This window comes from Pseudoliparis swirei, chromosome 22, assembly GCF_029220125.1.
Source record: "Pseudoliparis swirei isolate HS2019 ecotype Mariana Trench chromosome 22, NWPU_hadal_v1, whole genome shotgun sequence".
NCBI classification, from domain to species: domain Eukaryota; kingdom Metazoa; phylum Chordata; class Actinopteri; order Perciformes; family Liparidae; genus Pseudoliparis; species Pseudoliparis swirei.
Window position 1 is genome coordinate 12,269,839 of NC_079409.1, and position 23,283 is coordinate 12,293,121.

General features: G+C 42.6%; 2 protein-coding genes across 2 annotated transcripts; one reads left to right on the forward strand and one right to left on the reverse strand.

Moving 5' to 3' along the window:
* The first annotated feature begins 1,948 nt into the window (after positions 1-1,948).
* On the forward strand, positions 1,949-11,637 carry stx17 (syntaxin 17). Its single transcript, XM_056444164.1, has 7 exons — positions 1,949-2,083; positions 2,795-3,003; positions 3,104-3,169; positions 4,865-5,197; positions 6,121-6,171; positions 8,428-8,514; positions 10,116-11,637. Exons 2-7 carry the CDS (start codon positions 2,881-2,883, stop codon positions 10,344-10,346), a joined length of 891 nt encoding a protein of 296 aa, XP_056300139.1. The 5' UTR covers positions 1,949-2,083; positions 2,795-2,880; the 3' UTR covers positions 10,347-11,637.
* On the reverse strand, positions 11,178-23,076 carry erp44 (endoplasmic reticulum protein 44). The gene is made up of 11 exons (XM_056444163.1): positions 22,949-23,076; positions 20,646-20,718; positions 18,139-18,178; positions 17,689-17,804; positions 16,699-16,883; positions 16,491-16,606; positions 16,231-16,405; positions 15,907-16,018; positions 15,663-15,804; positions 13,340-13,442; positions 11,178-13,249 (listed from the first exon to the last, which is right to left on the reverse strand). The coding sequence occupies exons 1-11, from the start codon at positions 23,006-23,008 to the stop codon at positions 13,139-13,141; spliced, it is 1,233 nt and encodes a 410-aa protein (XP_056300138.1). The 5' UTR covers positions 23,009-23,076; the 3' UTR covers positions 11,178-13,138.
* Between the last annotated feature and the right edge of the window lie 207 nt (positions 23,077-23,283).

The following is a 23,283-nucleotide window of genomic DNA, read 5'->3' on the forward strand; positions in this document are numbered from 1 at the left end:
TGGACATTCTATTTCTACAACGCCGACATTTCTGAGTGGCAAGTAAAAAAACACGACCACGAAGCCGAGAGCTTAGCTTCTCGCCTGGAATATACACTCAAACTTACACGTGAACGCACACAAACACAAACACACAGTGAGCTGTCAATCTTGTGGCCAATCGATCAGTGCTGACAGATATCAGATACCCCCAGAGTCTTAATTAGAGGTCCCATCAGAACACACACACACACACACACACACAAATACAATTGCACATGCACACACAAATGCAAAGTTTGTCCTAATCCATTCAGAAATGTAAAATGAGCCCTTTAATACTGATGATATCAAAATGTGTTCATCTGAAGAGATTTACAAAAACATACAAGGTGGGGATCTGAACAGGCCTTTTTCACAGAAGAGATTTTGACGTGTCACAGTATTAAATGTACAGGTGTGAACAATAAAATAAATGATGACTGAATTCCATTTTGCTGCTTCGGTTTCAGGGTCCTGGTTTTGTGCTGGCTGGCTCAATGTCACACTGTCACGGATGTGCTGATCACAAAAACCATAAGATGCAGGAGGTAAGAGGGGAACGAAGCTCCCTGCTGGCCTTCTCTCCTGCTGACAAACTTCCTGGATTAGACTGAAACGAAGTGCACCTGAGTCCTTCTGACAGACACACACACACACACACACACACACACAAACACACACACATAGGCAGACACATGAACCAATTTTTCTTTGATAATTTGCTATTCAGACTTTCTCTGTCAGCTATGTTCTCAGTTTGCGACTCTGGGAGTCCCCTGAAAGTGGACAGACAGACACACATATACACGTACACAACATGTGTATACACCAGGGGAAATCCCCTGTAGCTGGGGACCGTGTGTTTTACTGGGGGCCCTTGCATGGAGCAGCCGCTGAGGTAAGAGTGTGTGGGGGGTTGGCCTAAATGTCAAAGGTAAAAGGTGCCAAACAAGAGGAGTGGAAACATGCAATAGACCCACTCACAAAGGCTGATCTCAGAGGAGCGCAGGGGGAACCCCAATTCTCTCTTTGGCTTCCTCCCAAACACAAGACAGACAAAAACATCACACGTTATGTTTCTTTCCACCGCTAAATGAAAATGACAAACAATAAAAACACTTTTGCAAATATGTCAAATCCACTCATCAATCTCTGTCCTATGACCTTTATCTAATGATTATAACTATCATATCTGTGTTAGTCAGTGATGACGGGTCTGGGGCTGTGATCTGAATAGGACTTTCTGAAATATTGTCCCGGCTTGAAATATTACCACGTTCACATAAAAGTGATAGTAATTGTGACACATGTTAAAAGGTCACACATTTTTGTTTATGGTACTTTAACATAGTGACCCTACAGTCATTTTGTATTTATATTATATGTAGTGTTTTAAAAAAATCACTATTAAGCTTTAAAAAACTGTGAGACTAAATGAAAATAAAATAGTAGAAAGTTAACAGAAGCCATTAAACCCCAAAGTATAACACATGTAGCCTAATATCATCACAGGATTATCATTGATTCAATATTTAATGAATTGAAACAAAATTCACTTCTGATCTCTTTAATAGCAGAAATAATGGCGAGAGAGAGAGGAGAGAGAGAGAGAGAGAGAGAGAGAGAGAGAGAGAGAGAGAGATATATATATATATATATATATATTCATTCCGGCCTACTGCTGTATAATATTTCTGGACTCCATGTTATTTATTTTATATGGTGCACCTTTCTAATTCCAAACAACAAGACCAAAAATAATCCAAAAGATAATTAAATACTTTTATATTTTAGGAATGTCCGTGGCTGGTCGTCAGTGGTCGGCGGTGCAGTCCGGGGAACAGCGATGAGGAACGCGATGCTGTGGGCGCTGGGGGAGGTCGGAACCTTTTCGCGGACGCACTGGGGAGAGAGTTGTTTACAAACAGCAAAGTGTCAGAAAAACACGAAATCTTTGCCGAAAACCAGCAGATGTAGCACATTGTTAACTTCCTAAACAGCATGGAGGATCATAACAGTCTTTAGCGAACATAAGTTACATCCTCGAGTGATATCTTCAGTGGTGAGTGTCGCTATATGTCCTTTAGGTTTCGGTTGTGTGGTTCATGATTGTCTGGCTGAATCGGTGCGTCGCCGCAAAGTGAATACAAGTTCTACTTTCAGCACTTCACGAACAGCTCATGCGAGAACGAGTCGACAAACTGTTTGCGTGACAGTTTCCATCCAGTTCTTTGACATGTGAACACTTACCTTCCACATAAAGGAACTGTGTCTTGACTGTGACATCAGCAACATAAACATATAGTGGCGCTCACAACGACCTTAAGAATAGGTCGCCTGAAAAGCTCAGTCGATATTGTTATGAGCTTCTCATAGCCATTAAAATACCCTCACTAATTACACAGCAGGTGTATCATAAATTATTGTCATGAACATTTAAATGACAAAGTGTGACGTAGAATATGGTTGCAACAAAAGATTAGATCTTATTATTACCATTATATTCATTATTGATGAATCTGTCAACTATTTTCTTATAACTGATTAATTGTCAGTCACAGTTCCCAATTTAATTTCTGTTTGATGTTATACTGTCGGCTATCCTGCAATTAATACTTTAGTTACTCTTTTCACTGAACGATGCTGGCAAGAAAAAAAGGATTAGGCTTATGGAGATGCCAATTTCAGATGTGTGGGCATATTCACATGTGTCACATAGCTTATTCATTTGATCTATGTATTTATTAAAATCCTGCTCTGCTGGTATGTCCAGTGTCTGTTGGGGCAGTGATATAAAGCTGAGCAGGTGCAGTGTCTGAGTTCCATCGAGGTGTTGGCTGTGGGCCGTCAGCAGGACACATGGCAGAGGAAGGCAACAAGCTGACACTGAGGCGCCTGGAGGCACCAATCCACAAGTTCATTAAAGTGGCTCTACCCACGGACCTGGAGAGGCTGCAGAAACACCACAATAACATACTGAAGGTGACATCTCAGATCTGGTTGGACACATGATCGCACCCTCACATCCACACTCTTGGTGTCCACAGATGGATAACAGATAGTTTTTCCTTCATTTCCGCAGTACCAACAAAGCCAGCAATGGGACCGGCTTCATCTGGAGCATATAAATGCCAGCAGAACGGTTCAGGTATAAGATAACACTCTGTAAACTAAAGCATTGTTGTGTGCCAACATGTGAATGTGAGCGTTGATTGGATGATGATGTGAATCACTGCCTCTCAGAAATCCCTGAACAAGCACGATGCTGCAACTGTGTCGTACATTTTTATCTCACATTGTCTGGAAGCTGAGAAGCTTGGTTCTGGAGGAACTTGACATTTCCTGATTTGTGGCGGTCAGATTTTCCAGTTTGAAATCTAAAATGAAAACCAGTGGCACGACACCGAGTGGCGTCTCCAGATAAGTATATTAGTGAAGGATAGAAGTGTCTTCTTGAACTAATGTATGACGAGAGAAACTGAACCCCGCCACCCCACGATGAGCAGAGTGAAGATTGCTTTTTGTGGATCAAACGCGTGACAAAAAACACTCAACATTCTGCGTTTACTCAACACACGGTCCAACGTACTTGCTGTACCCCCAAGTCACATGATAACATCTAAAACCATCTCCACGGCAACTGAGCCACTCCATCTGATGAAGCTATAGAATTAGCTTACCCAGAAAAACATATACACACATCTGAAATACATAAAAAGACTAGATCAGTTTTGAACAACTAAAGGAACTTTCGGAATAGAAATTCACTTGAAAATCAGGGCAAGGAAAGGGTTGTTGTCGCCAAACCTCCAATGGACCGTCTCCTGTGTGTGTGTGTAAGTACTTGCTGCCTTGTTCACATGGTGGGTGTGAAATGTCTCGGAGGATGTTGTTGCCTGGAAGCCGCTATGTCTCTGAAGGTGAAATAACTCCAAACAGGCAAAACCCATCCTCTCACCATTACCCTGTAAACTCCAGGGACACGCACAGAGTGCTTTACCATGTCCTCGTGGTGTTAATCCAGAGTCGAGGTTCGTCTCCTCTGCTTTAGATGGGTGTGCATGTGTGCTCATATTCCATAGCATAGATAGAATATCTGCTACTGAGGATGTGTTGGGTTGGTCTGTCCGTGTTGAACACTCATGGTTCATTTACAGGCTGACAGGTGCCTGCCCTGACTGTCTCTGTGTTAATTAGTGTGTTTTTCAGTTTTTTGCACACAAGGACGAGTGTATGCATGTATGTTTATTCATGTTGTGTAATTAGAAGAATGTGTTATCGGCAGTGTGTTGACCCCCTGAGCCCCGGTCGGGCTGCGGCCTGGAGGGTTGACGGCTGGGATGTAATGTAATCCTCCTGTCACCCTCAGGGCACGGTGGGATGAGGGGCCTTGTGGTCCCCAGCCTCATAACTGAACCTTATTAAGCCCGCACTCCAACACACGCACACACGCACACGCATTTCCCACCACTAGAACAGTTTATTGGGACGCTGAACCTGTCAGCATGAGCACTTCTTTCCAACTTGGGCAACCGGCAAAATGAACAATAACTAGTATTTTTGTCTGAAGATTTAAAAGTTTTGTGTAGATTTGTTTATTCATTTTAAAGTTTAGGATCCAAATGATTTGATTTCCTCCCGTTTAAAATGTTTGATGCAGTGGCATGAATGAATATGATTTGAATGGCTCGTTAACTTGGGCTAGATGTTACCACAGGTTGTCCTTGGTCTGTCAGTATGTCCCTTAATCAAGTCAAGCATCCCGGTACCAAGATTCAATGTTTGTCTGTCCCTCTCTGAAAATGTTCAGACGTCACACTGCTTCTTGTCTGTCTCCCTGCAGCAGTTGAGAGCTAACGTCAGAGAGATGGAGAAGCTGTGCACACGAGTTCGCGCCGAAGACGCTGACGCTTTGGAAGCGCTTGTCAGGCCGGTCAGAGATCGGGCATCAGCCGCCGCAAGAGACTTCCTGCTTTTGCACTCTAACCCCGTGCCGCAGCCGCAGACTGCGCCAGCAACACCACCTGCCGCTCAGCCGTCCAGCTGTGTGTCCAGCAGTTGCCACGCTGATGACAATATGTGCGATAAGCCAGTGTATAGCAGGCAAATCCAGCTTTACCTTCCAGAAATCCCTGCGGATCAGAATGCGGCTGAGTCCTGGGACAACCTGGAAGAGGTATGAGGGCTGGACCCTAACATACAGTCTGGATATCGAAGTTTATAATTTATAGTCGTTTATTTTTCAAACTAAACTGAATATGTTCAATTTAACTGTTATTGTTTGTTGCTTTACTGTTGTTATAGACCCTTATTTTGATATGTGGGTTCAAGGTGTGCAGCAAAACAAGATTTTAGTTTAGGTTAGCTTTACTTCCTGTAAAATAATAAATAAAAAAAGCTCCAAGTAATAGATTTAACATGGACAGGCAACTTGTCTTGGAGCAACCTTCATGTTCATAATGTATTTGTCTTTCTCCATCTCGTCCATGTGAGTTGAATGAATCGTTTCAGCTTCGCTCTTTAAGCATCATCAAATTCGATTTCACTGGCAGAAACAGCAAAACTATGCCCCGAAATCTTGACGAAAGATTTTTGGCAATATTAATAATTCATACCTGTGATTGAACTAGTTTATCTGTTGTTGTTTTTCATTTATTTTATTGATAGTTGTTAAACATGCACAATAACCCTGAAACCAAAGCAGCAAAATGGGATTCAGCCATCATGATATTATACTATTCAAATGAAAAAAGAAAAATTGTGCTTTTCCTGCTGTGGGATTTACAATTTTTTTCTGTGAAAAAGGTTGCTCTAAAATGAAAGCACTCAACACAAAGTAGAATAAAGTAGTTTCCATCCTTGGGCTCTGCTAAATGTTGCTATGGTTACGTGCATTATTCATCGTCACTGCAAGATCATCTAATGCCACTGACCCCTCTTCCCTGCTCTACTGTGATACATACAGTACACATTCATATGCATGTCCATTAGTGAAAGTGACTGTCAATCCCAGACACTGACAGTTCAGACCTAATGTAGATGTGGACTTGTGAGATAAACATAACAATGAAATAAATGCGGTGATTCTTTGTGTCTCAGGATCTGAAGGAACTGAGTGGTTTGGTGACGGAGTTCTCTCTGCTCGTCCACGTGAGTACGAACACTGAACTTCACTGAGTACTTCCTGGCTGCCACATTCACGTTTCTCCATCTGAATTTGTGCACAGCTAGGCCTGTGAACGAAAACAATGTGTCAGAGGAAGCGGTGCGTATTCGACAGTGTGTGCTTGTGTTGCCTGGTAAAGTTCCTCGGAGAGGACGTCACACAGATCGGCTCAGGACTACCGCTGGGGCCCCAGAGGCCCTTCACCGAGGCAGGAGGCTAGATTTGGGGGAGGACGCCGGGTTGTCCATGTGGGGGAGAGGTGGGGAACAATGGATACATCGGAGCAGGTGGAGAACAGACAGCTCAGATTATCACTCTATCCTCAGGGAGAGAAGAAGAGAAGCAGTGAGGCCGAGCAAAGGAGAGATTAACGGGGGGAAAGAAAGAGGCCGAGAGTGAAGATGTAGTGAGGGTAAAAAAAAACTGGCGGGGGGGCAGAAAGAGCATAGACATGTTGTTGTGGTGTCTCAAGGGTGACGGACGTCGTTAGGGGAGTAATATTCCATTCCAGCTCTCAGCCGCAGTGGAGTGGGAGTGTGTGGTTGTGTCGGCGTCACGTTAGTGTGTGTCCGTCCTCACCTGTAGGTTTTCTCTTTGTGTGTCTTCTCTGCCGCACCATTATGAGCTCGTCTTGCTGTATTAAACGTAAAGATACAGTCTTAAAATGTATGTTTGGCAATTGCAGTTTGATAAAAAGTCTTGGAAAAAAGTTTATGTTTTTAATTTATTGAAATAAATCACTTTAGCTTCAAAACAGAGGTTATTTAGAATAAAACAAAAGCAATAAAGCAAAATATATATTTCTTTAATTTTAAAATGATTAAAGTTTTACCAAACCGCAATGGATTTTTCGTACTTGAATCAATCAATTAATCAGAAGTTTATTATTGGCACTAACTTCCACCATATATACTTATTGAATTTCACAGATTTTAAACTTCTGATATTAAAAGACCATGAGATTATGGGGTACAGCTACCATTTAGGTATTAAATAATGAATATGACAAATAAAAACATGTTCAGTTTGCCACAAAGCTCATTTAATGGCACTTTAAATCAAATTCTACAATTTCCCCAAGCAGATGGGAGTATGTCCAGTTGTCATGGATTTGTATTAAAATGTCTCTTTTCTTTGTTCATCAACGATTGAATGGATCTTGGAATGAAACCGTTTTACCAACTCGTGTTTTCAATGTGAAGAATACACTTTTATTTTAACTCAAAATTTCCACCAAAACATCTGAACATATTCACACATATTCACCACATTATTGGAAAGGAAATTAATTAGAAACAATTATGTTTGTCATCTTCTTTCTTTTTTCTATTGTAATTATTTTTTGTATCATCATGTTTGGGCATTTTAGGCCTTTATTAGATAATAAAAGGTACCTGACCGAATTGAACCAGGGACATTCCTCACCCTGAAGCCACGAGGGCTCTCTGCTTGAGTCTTTTTTTGGTCTCGAACGGGAGGGATGCGGAGGATTTCTGTTTCATATGAAAGCGTAATGTCTTTGGGCTTTGGGATGTTGGCCAAATAAGACAACCATGTGAAGATGGACTGTGGGAAATTATGATGTGCATGTTTCACAGTTTTATCAAGAAAATAACCAACAGAAGAATTAATAATACAAATAATTGTTAGTTACAGCTCAATTATCGTGTTGGTGAAACCGCTGCTTTTAAGGGAGAAAATATCACGACAGAAAATGAGAGAAGAAGATCTAATCCGTGAATCTGAGTAGTAAAGGGTTAAACGGTCCGTTTTCAGTCAGAACAGGTTGAAGATCTTATAAAGACAAACATCGCTGAATCTGTAAAATAACTTTTATCGATGATGTGAAAGATGTAGAAAAGGTGAGGAAGAGGAGAAGAAGAAAAGTGCTCTCGTTGTTGTTTCATCACTGTGTCCATCCAGCCCTCTCATGGAGAGAGACAGCTGCCTCTCTGAATATTTCATGAGATCTACACAATAACACAAACACAGACACACACACACACACAATTACCGCCCCCCCCACCCCTCGGTGAAATCTCCTTTGAATATACCTACAAGGTCCACACACACTCATTCACGCCCTTCCTGTGTTAACTTGTGCCGGAGACCAAAATTTGGAGAGATAAAAGAAAGCTTAATACCCAACAGGTGGTAGGTCTTTCACATGTGTGTGCGTGTATCTGTTTGTGTTTGTGTGTGTGTGTGTGTTTGTTAATATGTGTTTGTGTGTGCATCAGTCCCAGCAGGAGAAGATTGACAGCATAGAAGACAGCGTCAACACAGCCACTGCCAACGTGGAGGAGGGGACCAAGAGCCTGGGGAAGGTGTGTGTGTGTGTGTGTGTGAGTTTGTGTACGTGTGTGTGCATGCGTGCGTGTGGCCTGATGATCTGATGTGTGTTTGTGTAGTGTTTGGGAGATGGGAGATCGATGGCACTTTGCCTCCCAGCCATTCCACAGCATTTGTCCCTATTGATCCATTCGAATACGGAGGAAAGCTGCAATTAAGGAAATAGAGAGAGGAGAGGGGTCGAGTGGAGTGGAGGGGAGAAAGAGTGATAGAGAGGTAGGACGAGGGGTAACAAGAGAGGGTATATGCGTGTGTATCTGTGTGTGTGTGTGTGTGTGTGTGTGTAGCATTAAGAAAGGATTTGAATGACTGTTTAATAGTTTTTCAGGAGCAGTGTTTGGCCTTCCAAAATCCATTCAGTCCACCACACATCGAGTGTTACTCCGAAGGACAGCTCAGTGCCTCCTTCACACATCGAACGCACTTGAACTTTTTGTCTGTAATACTCAGAATAAATCACCTGTTTCCAAACACACACACACACACACATTTTTATCAAGGATTGTGACATTTTCTAGCGACCCACAGCATCAGTACACATGGAAATACAATTTCGAGACAATTTGCGAAAAGAATGTAATTTAATTTCATCTTAAATTGAATTGTGTGTGCATCATTTTATTCACCCCCACTGTATTTAGATGGCAGCAGAAATGTCAGACTGGTCTATTATAATAAGCAAGTAAAACCAAAATTGTATTGTTAAAAAAACTAAGTACGTACAACAACCCTTTAACAGTTTGAACTGTATCCCCAACATTTCTGAAATATATGCTACAAATTATTAAATATTCTTTTGAAATAGTTATTTTAAATTGAATTCCCCCAATTGGAAGCGCAAACAAAGGTTGCCCTCTCTGTGAGGTTGCTGGTAGATGTCGTGGGCTGCACATTAGCCCGGGGGAGGGAGGAGGCGGGGGGGGTACAACAGATGAGAGGAGTGTCTGATGTTTTAATGTGTTTGAAAGCTTGTAATCTGTCATCAGGTCAAACAGCATCACACACAGATACACACACACACACAAACGCACACACATTTCCTCCTGCTTGTACAACCTGTGTCCAGAGTCCTTTTAACTCTGCTCAGATGAAATTAAAATTCCCTCAACTGCCACAGGGGTGGAGAGAAATGCTCACTTTGGAACTAGATTAATTTAACAGTAAAGTGTTATTCATGTGTGTGTGTGTGGGTGTGGGTGGGTGTGTGTGTGTGTGTGTGTGTGTGTGTGTGTGTGTGTGTGTGTGTGTGTGTGTGTGTGTGTGTGTGTGTGTGTGTGTGTGTGTGTCATTAATTGTCATCAGCAAAGAGCACCTTCCAGTCTGATGATAACCGCCGTAATAACACACGGGCCACATCTCTCCGATTTCTCCTAAATGGATATAATGAAAACTCTTTGATGCTGCAAAGGAAATGTCGATTTACATTTACACATGCAGGTGTGATCATGAAAGGATAAACACGTTCAAACTCGACCGCAGAACGTCTTGAAGCCACAAAGTGCTCATGCCTCAAAAGGCAAGGTATGTGGCCGTTGAATTAAACGAGAACATATCTCTTCTTCCTGTCTCTCTCTAGGCGGTTGGCTACAAGTTGATGGTGTTGCCGGTTGCCGGGGCGTTGCTGGGCGGTGTGTTAGGAGGTCCACTTGGCCTGCTGGCTGGATTCAAAGTTGCAGGGCTGGCTGCGGCTCTGGGAGGGGGGGCCCTGGGCTTCGCAAGCGGAAAACTGGTCCAGAAACACCGCAAAGCCCGGGTGGATGAACAGATGAAACAACTGACAGCGCCGGAGTCAGACAAAGACAAATGACCCCACAGCTCTGGCTCGGCCTCGGACTCCAAGTTCCCGACTATTTGCCGAAGCGCCAGTGTTGACCGACCAATCAGAAGCACAGACTGGAACTCAGGCGGCGTCACGGTGCCTGACAGACTCAACATGAGACGTCACCGGGCTTTGCTGGAGACTGTTTGCACGGTTGTAAAACAACTCTGCAATAACAGCCGGATGGTCAGGTGTGCCGGGTCCGCCTGTGAGGACGTCCATCTCACTTTCGACACACATTATTTTTTAATTCTGAAGCCGTTTTCACGACATATTTTAGTGTGTCTTTGTCAGCATGACGTCACATCTGTTCACTAAAACACATGTGTGTGTTCGGTCGAATGCCATCACGAAAGCCTCAGTCATACTGTGGTGCCGACACTCGTAACCCCTGTGGATGCGTCGAGCATCAATCATGCCGATTATTAGAACGTCGTTTGTTCCTCAAGCTAGCAGCTTTTGTCAACATTATTCTTCTTCAGCACATTATGCAGAAAATAATATCCCAGTGTGAACAGCTGCACAACTGATGATTACAATGATATGTGGTGAAAGTCTTTTAAGTAGGTATGCTTCAATGTTTGCATTAATTATACGGTTTAAAGTTACTTACTGTACTGCTTTTGCAACTTGTGAGAGCAAAACTGCCCATAAAGCACCAAAGTGCATCAATCCAGATCCCTTCAGGGACTGGAGTGGAACAAACTGCCATGTACCGATGATACCGATGCAAATAATGTTTCTTTTCAATCAGGTTATTCCTTGGATACATATCACACAGTTCAGAGACACTGACATACAAAACATCAGACAACAGTATTCTGTAAAATGTTTTTTAATTTACCTTTTCATTTTTGAACTCTTCTTCCCCCTCTGAGATGACTGGTCTAGAAGCTACAGGGGGTATGTGGGCTGATATGTCACTAAGCAGGCCTCTGTAGGCCTCTATGGAAGGACAGGGATGCACAGTACTAACTTAGCAATGAACTCTGAATCTGGCTTCCGCTTCTGGATTAATTCACACTCGGAGCGTCTCAGGGAACTGGACTTGAACCAAAACCTCGAAAGACGTATAAAGAGACAAAACCAGTTTTAAGAGAAGTTGTAGAATGTGGCAGACTGTAAATGTCCACCGGTCATCACGTGGGTTTCCCCCTCTCGTCTCGGCTCTTTAAAACACGGAAGGATGCAGTTGTTTCTCCCCCCGCATGACGACACATTTGACAGGTAAAAGCAAAAACAGCCATTTCATAAATTTTGAATAATTTGAAAGTACATTATTGCAAAAAAATGGTTTTCCTCAATTCAATTAATTGGAGCACAACTCAGGTGTTATGGCAAATACTGTGCCTTTAAAAAGGTACGCAGCCCCCTTTGACTTTCAACGGTGAACAGCAGTGGAGGTAATCAGCATTTTAGCCAGAAAAAGAACAGAAAAATAAGATGTTCAGATTTCTTGGGTACAAAAAAAATAAAAATTCCCAATTGCACAAGTTTTTATGTCCTTCAAGACAAGACTTAAGAAGCACCGTTGGCAGCAGTTACAGCCTCAGGTCTACTTCAATAGGTCTGTAACGGTTTTACACATCTGGAACATAATTTCACATTCTTCTATTAAATCCTGTGTAGATTTGGCATGTTTGTGGTTGTAGATCGGTACGTCTATAGCCGTCCATTGAACAGGATTTCTCTGCTGCATAACGATAACCTTCTACCGCCATCAGCCGCCCAGGGCCGGCTGCCGAGAGGCCTCCACACAGCATGATGCTGCCACCACCAGGACTCATGATGGGGATGACGTGGTTCTGGCATTCTGCAGTTTGGGGCTTGTGTTAAACACACAATTTACCATCATGGCCAGAGGGCTCATTCACTTCCGACATTACAGTCCTATTACTGACGAGAAAAATAAAATACTAATTACATCCACTGTGACTCGTTGTTGTTAAACAGTGACGCATAAAAATGTCCAAGGGGGCAATACTTTTTATAAGCACTGTAAGAGACATCATAATCTATAACCTTTTAGTACCAGGGAGAGAAGGGGTGCATCTCAATCGGCTGAAGTAGCTCCATCTCTTTATCAAGTGATGGTTAGAAATGATGTGGCCACAATTAAACATTTAAAATTGTATTTGTCTATTCCTTCAGAATGTGTGTGGAGAAGATATGGAGACAGCTACTTCAAACAGGTATATTGTTATAACTTATAAATGTACAAATGAATTAGACCAGGGTTGTTCGCATTGAGATGCAGCCATGAGGTCAGTGAGACTAAACAACAAACGTCTCGTATCACACAGGCCGAGCTGGACTACCCACAGATAAGAACCGTACAACTGGAGGGAGGGGGCTGCGCTGTTATTTTACTCTACAAAAAGCCAGGTGATGTAAAAGAAAAGGAATAAAATAAAGAAAACTCTGTATTTAATTTAGACCAACAAGGAGACTCATGTAGCACAAACATATTTACAAGCTCCAAAAAAAATAAAAGAACAGTTCTTTTGATGTCCTAATGCCCCTAACACAATTTCTTCTTCCCTCCTCCCCCTATCTTTTGATCCAAAATAAAAACTGTGAGAGAGTTATGAAAATATAGGTTATTCCAACATGGTTGTGTCGTGGACTGAACTCTTCCTTTTCGGCTCCTCTTCTCTATAGCTCTCTTCAGTAAGGGTGTTGGGTGTTGCTGTTCTGTCCCGCGGCCTGTCCCAACCCTAACCCCCCCCTGACCCTGGGGCATGGCATTGAGTCACAGGATCACTGGCAGGCTGCTGAGGTCACAGCTCGTCGCGGTCCCGATTGAGGATGGTGTAGCGAGTCTCACTGGGCGCCAGCTTCTGGAACGAGCTCTCTGGAGGGCTGCTGGCCACTTCCTCTCCCGTCTCCTCCTGAGGGTAACAGTCAGAGCAAACAGTGTTCACATGGCGACGTAAAACCAGCTTTCAGCGGCCGCGTACTCGTGTGTGCTGCTGCCGGACCTGTCCTGGCGTACTGTCTGTGGGATCGGGGCCGTGGTGAAACTCTCGGTGCAGCTTTCCAGAGTGAAGGTCCAGCACAAACTGTCTCAACTTGCCAGGAATACTAGAAAAAAACAACAACAAGCAAACCCATTGGACATCATACAAGAACAATTATGTATACATGTCTCCCAAAAAGCCTGTTTATTTCTGGGAGTTTTGTTCATGCAAGTGGTTGAAAAAAGAAATCAGATTCAAATAAATGACGCTTGATATTTGAACTTCAGTCTCATTCATTAGTAGGTGCGTGTTTGTGAAATTGAATCATTGGCATATTCGAGCCATGAGCAGTTTCATGTAGGAACTACTTTCTGTCCACCAAACGCCATCCGTATCCCCGCACAGAGGGAAGCGTGCATCGACCCATGGACGACGTCAACATTAATGTCGTCTTCCTTGGCTTTGTGCGATGTGAGCTCGCGGTATGGCGAGTTCTCCTGCGCTGTGATACGGATGGAGGGTGTAGTCTGGTAGAAGGAAAATAATTCCTAAATGAAACTGAGCCCAGCGAGGTCTGTGTATTATCTTCAGTAAACTGGTCAGGGTTGCATTATGTTGGCGAGAAGGCGAACATCTCCACGGCCGATATCTCAGCAACTCACACCCAAACACATCGAGATTGATGAATAACACGACAGGCAAGAGGAAAAAACATGCATTTTGGGGTGAACGGTCACTTTAAATATCTTGCGGTCAGGAGCAGCCAGGGTACAACTCAGCAAACCTGCAATTAATGGACGACCTACTCTGGTCGATCATTAAGGTCAAGAGGACGGGAGATGGACTCGAGGAAGTCATGGCGTGACGCGGTCAGGTGTTCTCATGCAGAATGTTACCATGCGTGTTGATCTCTAGGCAACTGTGAGCCCCAGAATTTTCCTAAACTCCTAAGATGTAGAAGTCGTAATGCCAAAAATGTAAAAGCCATAATGATAGTTTGACCTGAATATTATGTTAATTTATGTTATCCAACTTTAAAGATTTCCGGAACACACGTGAACTCCAAATTCATTGAGTTTGAGGCATTCAAATTCTTCTTTGTTTTTTCCCCTTATGGAGTGATTCAGACTATGTGCACATGACTCGACGTGCATTAGCGCTCGACCATTCATTTTATAAGCAAGAGAAACTTCTTTGGCTCCAAGAAATCTTATCTTATCTTGAATCGCTCATAGAAAAGCCAGTCTTTTTGACGAAGGCATTTCAACACACAAAGTTGAGCAATAAAGTTGATATGAGACTAAACGGCTTGTGGCAGAGGACACCAGCCCCCGCGGACGTGTCATGAAGCAGCATTAATCCATATCAACGCCGTCCTGTGAAGTGTGCTGATTAACGACAGGTCATGAGCTGTTGTCATATCAGAGGCAGAGCAGGTCTCCAGTCACAGCTAACCCTGTGTGGCAGAGCAGCATGCACACACATATGTATCCATGTACTGTATGTGTGTGTGTGTGTGTGTGTGTGTGTGTGTGTATACATATATATATACACACACACACACAAAAGCATACACTGTGCTAATGTAATTCCAAGCTGTGTGCCACATGTGGGGTTGATGTGATGTAATTAGGTTGTGGAGAGCTGGTCAGTCCTCGGGGCTTCCGTCTATCTGATCAACCTGATTGGGGACTGGGGGAGGCCGTGTGGTGGTGGGCAGAATAAATAAGATTAAATTAGATTAGACTGGATTAGTTTAGCACTTATTGCACGTGCCAAATCATGTCACATTAGCTCCGGTGTCCTGGCCCATTCATAAAGGACAGATTTTAGGAGGTGTGACATTTCTCTGTTGTTTAGTGCACAGTGGATTATGGTGTGTGTGTGTGTGTGTGTGTGCATGTGTGTGCAATGAATGAAATGTAATCGGATTAATTTAGGGTGATCTCGTTTAGAACATTCTCATATAATACGGTATCAGTATCCGGCAATAATTGCTCAAAAATGTCCAAAAGATTGCTGAATATATCAGACTAATTTGACATGTGGGTGATTCATTTGTTAATTACAGCTGCATTTGTGTTACATTTTCACTTATATTTGGCAATTTCTTTTTGGATGAAGCAAATCACCAGCTGGTATTTTTCAGAAACCTTTTACTAAATGTGTAACGGGAGATGCCCACATGGGGCTATTGCAACATCAATACAATGTATTGGTATTGTTTGAAATGACAACACAATTAAATAATTTCTCAGACAGTGATAATATTGTGCATGTTTGAGGACTATTTTGCTTCACACATACAGTTAATTTGAAAGCAAAAGTGAAAGGTGGTACTCACTTGATGTCTTTAAAGTCGGGATAGACATACATGTGTCTGAATGAGTCGATAGCAATGACAGGACAGTCAGCAGGAGTTTTCTGGATATGAAGCAGAGGATGCCGGAACTTCTCGCAGTCTGCGTGCAGGAAGTTTATCGACCCTGAAGAGGAGACACCGGTGTCATAAACACCACTTCTGAACACACGCTTGTTTGACTCATGAGTAATGATAGGAACCAAATGCCACAAACACACAGCCTCACCTTTCTCACTGATGAGCTGGCGAGCCACTTCATGCTGGAACTTCTCTAAACTCTCTGGGTCTTCTTTAACGTGGAATAAGATGAGGAAAGGGATTCCTTCTTCAGTCAGCTCCTGCGAAAACACAAATACACACACAAAGTGTCAAAGACAGATGGAGTCAGGGCCTTTCCGTGGCTCAGCAGATGGACCAACCACACAGACTCCATAAATACCCTACAGGCTGTGGTACATCTAGATATTAATATTTACAATTTAATATCAGATAAAAAGAGCAAAAGGTCAATCAGACGATGCTCTATATATAAAAAAAACAGGTAACAAACCTCTCCATTTTCAAAGGTGATCTCCCTGACCAGAGGCACACACTTGTCCTGGGCCCAAGCGTAGGATAGGTCGAAATTGCTGAGTGAGCCGAGGTAGACCATGTCAGGGACGCTCTCCCCCGCCGGCTTGTAGATGACGTTGTCTCCACTGAAGCGCTCGGCCTCAGATACGGCTCTATAAGAGAACAGTAGATGAGAAGATTTAAAGACAAATATAAATTGAAGAATGAAATCCAAGACTGAAGTGAAGATGGTCTCACCCAAAGGCAGCCAAGAAGATGCAGTCATCACGAAGGATGTTGGAAACTTTTTCAAAAGTGTGGTAGTTATCCGAGTCTCTTTTCTCAAAGTAAGCTATGATGTTTCTCTTGCTCCTCTGTTGAATAAGAGAAAGAGAAAATAAATTATACCGTTTCTTTTTCCTTTTAAATGTGGCAATTTGTCGTGTTTAGTGTGCGTGCCACTCACATCCAGAGTATTAACCTCCTCCATCGACTTCATCTCTTTTACTGGGTCGACCTGCTGCTGGCGGATGAAGTCAGCGATGGCCACCACTGACCTCTGACCCCTGTACTCCCTCTTCATCATCATCCCATTGCGGAACAACTTCAATGTTGGATACTTGGTGATGCGGTACCGCTGGGCTATGTCCGCTACACAGCGAGGCAGGGGAGAAGTTAAGTAAAGAAGGACAAATCAATTGATGAAGAGGAAGAAGCCGAGTAAAAAACACATGGGGATGGGTGGATGAGGAGCGGAGCGGTGACAGAGACGGCAGTTAAACCTCAGTCTGAAAACACTGCCTTCAGTCGGCTCCGAGCTCTGATCTCCGACATGAAAGCTGCCCCCTGCCAAGAGTAAATACTCTCTGTGTGCGCGTGTGTGTGTGTTTGGCAGGTGTCAATCTCCCTGCGGGGTGTCTTTAAGCCTCCCGTCTTCACAGGAAGCAGCAGTTTTGTCATTAGTCTTCAAACAGTTTGCAGGTCATCAATAATTCTCTTTAATTTGCTTTATCTCAAAAGGCTGAGGCTGGCGGTTTATGTTTCATTGCTTTGGTGTCCAGGGCATCTGTGTGGACATATGTGCATCAAATATAGTAAGAGTGTGTGCATGTGTTTTCACCCATAAACACTCCCCTCCCCAATATTAATATTATTATATCATAATTTGAATCTGTCAGAAAGTAAGTAAGAAAGTTTAAGCTTCAAACTCATTTAAATGTGTTCACTGGTCTTTGTTTCACATTGTTATGAAATAAATACTTTGGCTTTATATCAAATAAATAAACGGTATAGCTCTGGTAACTTGTGTTGGGCATGTCTCATATATTTTATGTTATCGGTTACACAAATTTAAAAAAAGATGAATAAGTGTTAAATGTATCTGTATGTTGTTTGCCACTTTTCTTGACAATGTTAACGAACACTAAAAACAAATGAAAAGGGAAGTTACACTCACAGTGTTGGTCACAGTCGACACGGGCAAACACCACCTGCGTGGTTTCAGGGAACTCCTCCCTCACGATGTTAGAGGACTCCTCAAAAATTGGATGGAGCATCTGACTGAACCTGCACCTGTAAAGCCGGGCAGAGGAAGTGGTGTTGGGCCTAAACGATCTCCATAATTTGAAAGTATATTATATAGAGCTGTTCAGATTCATTGGACTCAAAGTTTCCGTATATGACAATTTTGCCAAATTATTTTCTCCTTTGACAATCCATCAATTAATTAAACCAAATGAGAATAAAACAGACGCACTATGTAAAAATCAACAAAATCTCTACTGCCAATGACAGTAATCTAATTATACCGTGAGGCATTCATCGAGAAAATCAATATTAGGAGCAAAACTCGTTTGAGCATCCATGACATCCGATGATGAGGGAGACAGACAAACGGCACACTTACCAGTCTGCGTAAAAGTTTACTATAGACACTCCAGCTTTATCTGCAAAGAAACACGTAAACAGGAAATAAATATATGACCAGTTAAACGTGAATTAGTATTAAATGAATAGTTTGACATTTTAGGAAATACTCCTATGTTTCCTAGCCAAAAATACCCCAAAATAAGCTGATGCGCCTTGATTCCTTCTTTAGGCCAAGCTAATGCTTAGTTCATACTCTCCACGGTGAAAGTTGTGCACCTCTGAATGTTTGGAACTTGGCATGCCCAATCACGTGATTGTCACAATTAGTTAACTGTTAGTTAGGCCTTTGTATTCCTCTCGGAACATAGGCCATTGATGAATTGTTTCCACCCTCGTCTGTCCTGAGCCATCCTCTCCAGCTGTTTCCACGTCAGCCCCTTCTTCTTGAATTCCTGCTCTGTGCTCCTTCTCCAGGTGTTTTTGGGTCGTCCTCTACTCCGTTTGCCTTGTGGGTTCCATGTCAGTGCCTGTTTTGTTATTGCTGTTGTGTTTCTTCGTAGTGTGTGTCCAATCCAGCTCCATTTTCTCCTTAACAGCTGTATATCTACTGTTTCTTGTTTTGTGCATTCCCATAGGTTGATGTTGCTGATTGTGTTTGGCCAGAAGACTCCAAGGATGCGTCTTAGACAGTGGTTTATGAAGGTTTGTAGTTTGTTTGTGATGTTAGTGGTAGTTCTCCAGGTTTGAGCCATAGAGCAGCACGGTTTTGACGTTGGAGTTGAAGATTTGAAGCTTCGTCTTGAGGGAGATGTTTTTACTTTTCCAAATTTTGTTTAAGATATTAAATGCTGTTCTTGCTTTCCCAATTCTCGTCTTCACGTCATCCTCTGTCCCACCATCAACAGCTATCACACTTCCCAGGTAGGTGAATTTGTCGACATCTTCCAGCGTCTGGTCCCCGATGGTTATTGGGTCCGTGTTCTTGGTGTTTATCCGCATTACTTTGGTTTTTGGTCCTTTTATTTTGAGTCCAAGTCCAGCTGCCGTTTTTTCTAGCAGTTCGGATTTGTCCTGCATCTGTTGGTGGCTATGGGAGAGTAGTGCGATGTCATCCGCAAAGTCGAGGTCCTCCAGATGTTCTGTTAGACTCCACTGGATGCCAGTCTTTTTATTGTGGGTTGATTGTACCATGATCCAGTCAATGCACAGAAGGAAGAGGAAAGGGGAAAGCAGGCAGCCCTGTTTCACGCCAGTGAGTACTTTGAATTTTTCTTGTGCGCATCCCTGGAAGAGTACGTTGCATTGCATGTCCCAGTACATGTTCTTAATGATGTTGGTATACTTTGGGGGGATTCCATAGTGTGCCATGAGTTTCCATAGCATTTCACGGTCTACACTGTCAAATGCCTTTGCAAAGTCTATGAAATTGACATGAACAGGTATTCGCCATTCTATAGACTGCTCAATGATGATCCTGAGGCTAGCAATTTGGTGGGTGCACGATCTTTTATTTCTGAAACCAGCTTGGTTTTCTCTCAGTTCATCATCAATCCCCTTACGCAGTCTCTCCAAGATTATGCGGCTGAACACTTTGCCTGGTGTTGATAGCAACATGATCCCTCGGTAGCTGTTGCAATCCCTGAGGTTTCCTTTCTTTGGTATGACAGCAATGAGCCCATCCTTCCAGCCTGTTGGTATGTTTCCTTCTTCCAACCATATGGTCTTTATTCGCTGGTGGAGCATGGTGGTTGAGGTGTCGAGATCTGCTTGTAGAGCCTCTGATGGGATGTCATCTGGCCCTGCTGCTTTACCACGTCGCAATTCCTTGATGGCCTTCCTCACCTGAGATCTTGTTGGGGGGCCGCAGTTGATGTCCAGCGTGTGTGTGGCTGGTGGGATCTCTACCTTTTGGGCAGGGGGCTGTCTGTTGAGCAGCTCCTTAAAGTGTTCTGTCCACCTTCGATGTTGTTCTTCTTTGGTGGTGAGGAGTCGTCCCTGTTTGTCCCTGATCTGGGTGTTTGTCTGTCTAAAGTTAACTGATAACAGATATATTATTAGGAAACCCAATTTGCTGTTAAATGCTTTAGAACCAAGAGGTCTTAAAAATCTTCATTTTGGTAAATATTTTTCCAGACAAATAAAATTGTCGACAGGATATTCAACCTTTGTGTTTCATTATAATGCATGTTATACTTGACTTGTTTATTTACAGGGCTTGTAAAAAGGCAATAGAGTAGACCATTAATATGCAATATGAGTTTACAGTTAATTACCAGCCCTCCTTGTCATTGTGAAGGTTGGTTAATGGCTTTTTGCCAGTTACACATACAGTCTCTGGGCCATATATGGAGATATCTCTGGGTTACACTCGTTGTCTTTTTGATTCTCCACTGTTAATTTTGTTGGGAGGCCCTCTGTCTTTTTGGAAAATAATGCAGTGCACTGCGCATAAAGAGCTTTGTTTATGTTCAGCGCTTGCTTGCCATCCGCGGAGGCTCGAGCTACGGCGCAAGATGCAAATATAAACAAAGCTTTAAGCCTTACTTAGGACGTCATCAATGTTAACTGAATCCAGACTGGTGATTTCTGCTTGTCCGGGAGTTGAAAGGCCCATCACCTGCAGGCACAGGAAGAAATAGATCAGCAGTCAAAAATAAAAACACATGCATGCTGGTTGACTATCTTGTTGGGGGGAGGGAGAACATATTCTGAAGATATTTGAATGAGATAACAAAAGCCTAGAAAGAAATTTAAATTGAGAATATTTTTTTCTTAAATGCCATTTTAACCCTTTGAGATGGTATTGCTGTAAAATGTACTCATTGTTTTTGTTTTAAAATTCAATCAGCTTCCTATAAAAAAAATAGGGCTTGTGCCTAAGTCAGCTAGTACCAACCAATTTCAACCAAAAATATCATGAGATCCATCCATCAATCAATCTGCAACTTTCAGCAACAAGTGAGGTGTGTGTGTGTGTGTGTGGAGCCGGAGTCCTCTGTAGCTCCTTACCACGCTTCATTCTAAGCACATACACTTTTTAGCGGTTCAATCAATTGCACAATAGTTTGCATCGATCATTAAACGGGTCATCTTGGTGCTTAATTGAGGCTGCATGTACTGCATTTGCATTCATATTCTTTCAGTCCCTCTTCACTCTGATAATATGAACATGAAACAATAATACTCTTGGTCAGATATTTTCTCTGACGACTTAGCTGTTGGAGAACATGAGCTAGAACTATGGTCAGTAGATTGATATTACTTTTACTTAGGAAACTAATCCTACAGCCATTATTTTTCTCTTACATGTACATTCATATCTGGATGAATCACACACAAAAAAGTATATGGTGAAATTGTACCAACTGATTCCCAAATTCCAACTTTGATTACAAAGCTGTATAAAATAATTATGGATGAAAGAAAACACCACAGAAAAGTGTAAAATGACATTCACTGGAGGCGGAAATGTGGGAAAGAACACCAACATTGTTGAGGTGCTAATTGCCAAATGAAAACCTAGATATGGAAATAAAAAATACATTTGTAGCCTGAATTAAATCATTCATTAAGAGGGCCCATGTTTAACAATGCCAACGTCATGAAAGAAGACCAAAGAAGACAATATTACCAAAAGTATTAGTCTTTTATATAGAATTTAATTGCGGCTGCAAGTGCAATCCCATGTTTCTTCATCCGCACGACACACACTGCATCTATTTAACTTTAACCCCTGTATGTAATACTTAAAATGGCAATGCTTTCAAAGTATGCCTGCATTATCTCTTTAACAGCGGTGTGAGCTTTGAGGACTCAAGATCCTCCTCAAACAGGAGATATGACTGTTGTCATCTTTCTTGAGGCTGCGACAAACACGTTCATCAAGTGTGCAGACATGTTTAATGTCCCCAAGGGTTTCAGCAAACATTCAAATATGAAACACGTTACCGCTCATATGTATGTCAACTGACTAATCATTTCATAGAAATGTAATTTCAGCTCTATAGAAAATAATGTCTGATTTTCTTTTGGAAGTTAAAAAGCAGCAACATTATTAAAAACAACTTCTCTGAAACTCAGAGAAGTTTTATGTTTTCATTTCAGGCCCCAAGTTCTCACCACAGCGGAACAGTCGCACTGTGTCTAGTTCCGGGTTGTGAGCCAATAAGAATGAGCCACAACAGAGGAACTCTCCAACCAGCGAGCACGATTCAGAGACCTTCAGTCTGTGACAGACACACGCAGAATGCCGGCATGTGTGCATCCGTACAACTAACCATACAGCGTGATGAACCGCCGTAAATCAACGCATTCAATAAATAAAACCCATGAACTAATCATGCAAGCAATTCCAAAGTATCTATTTGCTGTCGATATGTTGCACTAGCTAATGCTAGCTGAATGCTTTATTTCTCTTCAAAAATGTTATTAGGAGTCCAACATGCGCCCACTTCTTAAGTTTGTATTGCACGGGGTGTTATGCGAGTAACATCTAGATGATAGACATTGGACATTGGCTTGTTACGACAGCTCGCATCACTCAACTCCACCTGCTAAATGAACGTTGCAGCTAGCTAGATAACGTCATTAGTTATGGGAGACGTTTGGTGAAACCCAGTCAAAAGGTCTCCTCAAAGAGACAGATTAATAACAACACATGCAGCAGTGGGGGACCTGCCTCGCTCGTCACCTTGGCCACTTTAAAAGTCGCGTCACACCACAGAGAAACTCATCGGTTAGCTAGTAGCTAACTCTCATCTTGGCTAGCTTCACGTTAGCTTTTTGCTCTTGTCGCAAAAAAACGCGGTGTCGCGCGCACATCGCCGGGCTGAGAAACATTTGCTTACCAGCAGCACAAGCGGGACAAAGCGAACATCGAGGAAGGGAGATATCGCGAGCAGTTTCATTGTTCAGTTTCGTTGCTGGAGGTGGTGGTGTTGAATCTTCCCAGTTCGTCTTGACGCCGCTTTGGACATCAGGCGGAAACCGACGGCGAACAGATCTCACGGTGACCACGGAAACGCGAGTAGACTTCCGGGTATCGCTTGGCTTTGTGGGTAATGTAGTACTTAAAGTCACTAAACAGGTATACTCGGTTGAAGAGCCAAACTCCAAGCATGGTGGTTGTATTGTTTTACAACACTAACGGGAGTTGTAGTGTTTTGTCACCCAGACGTCGGCG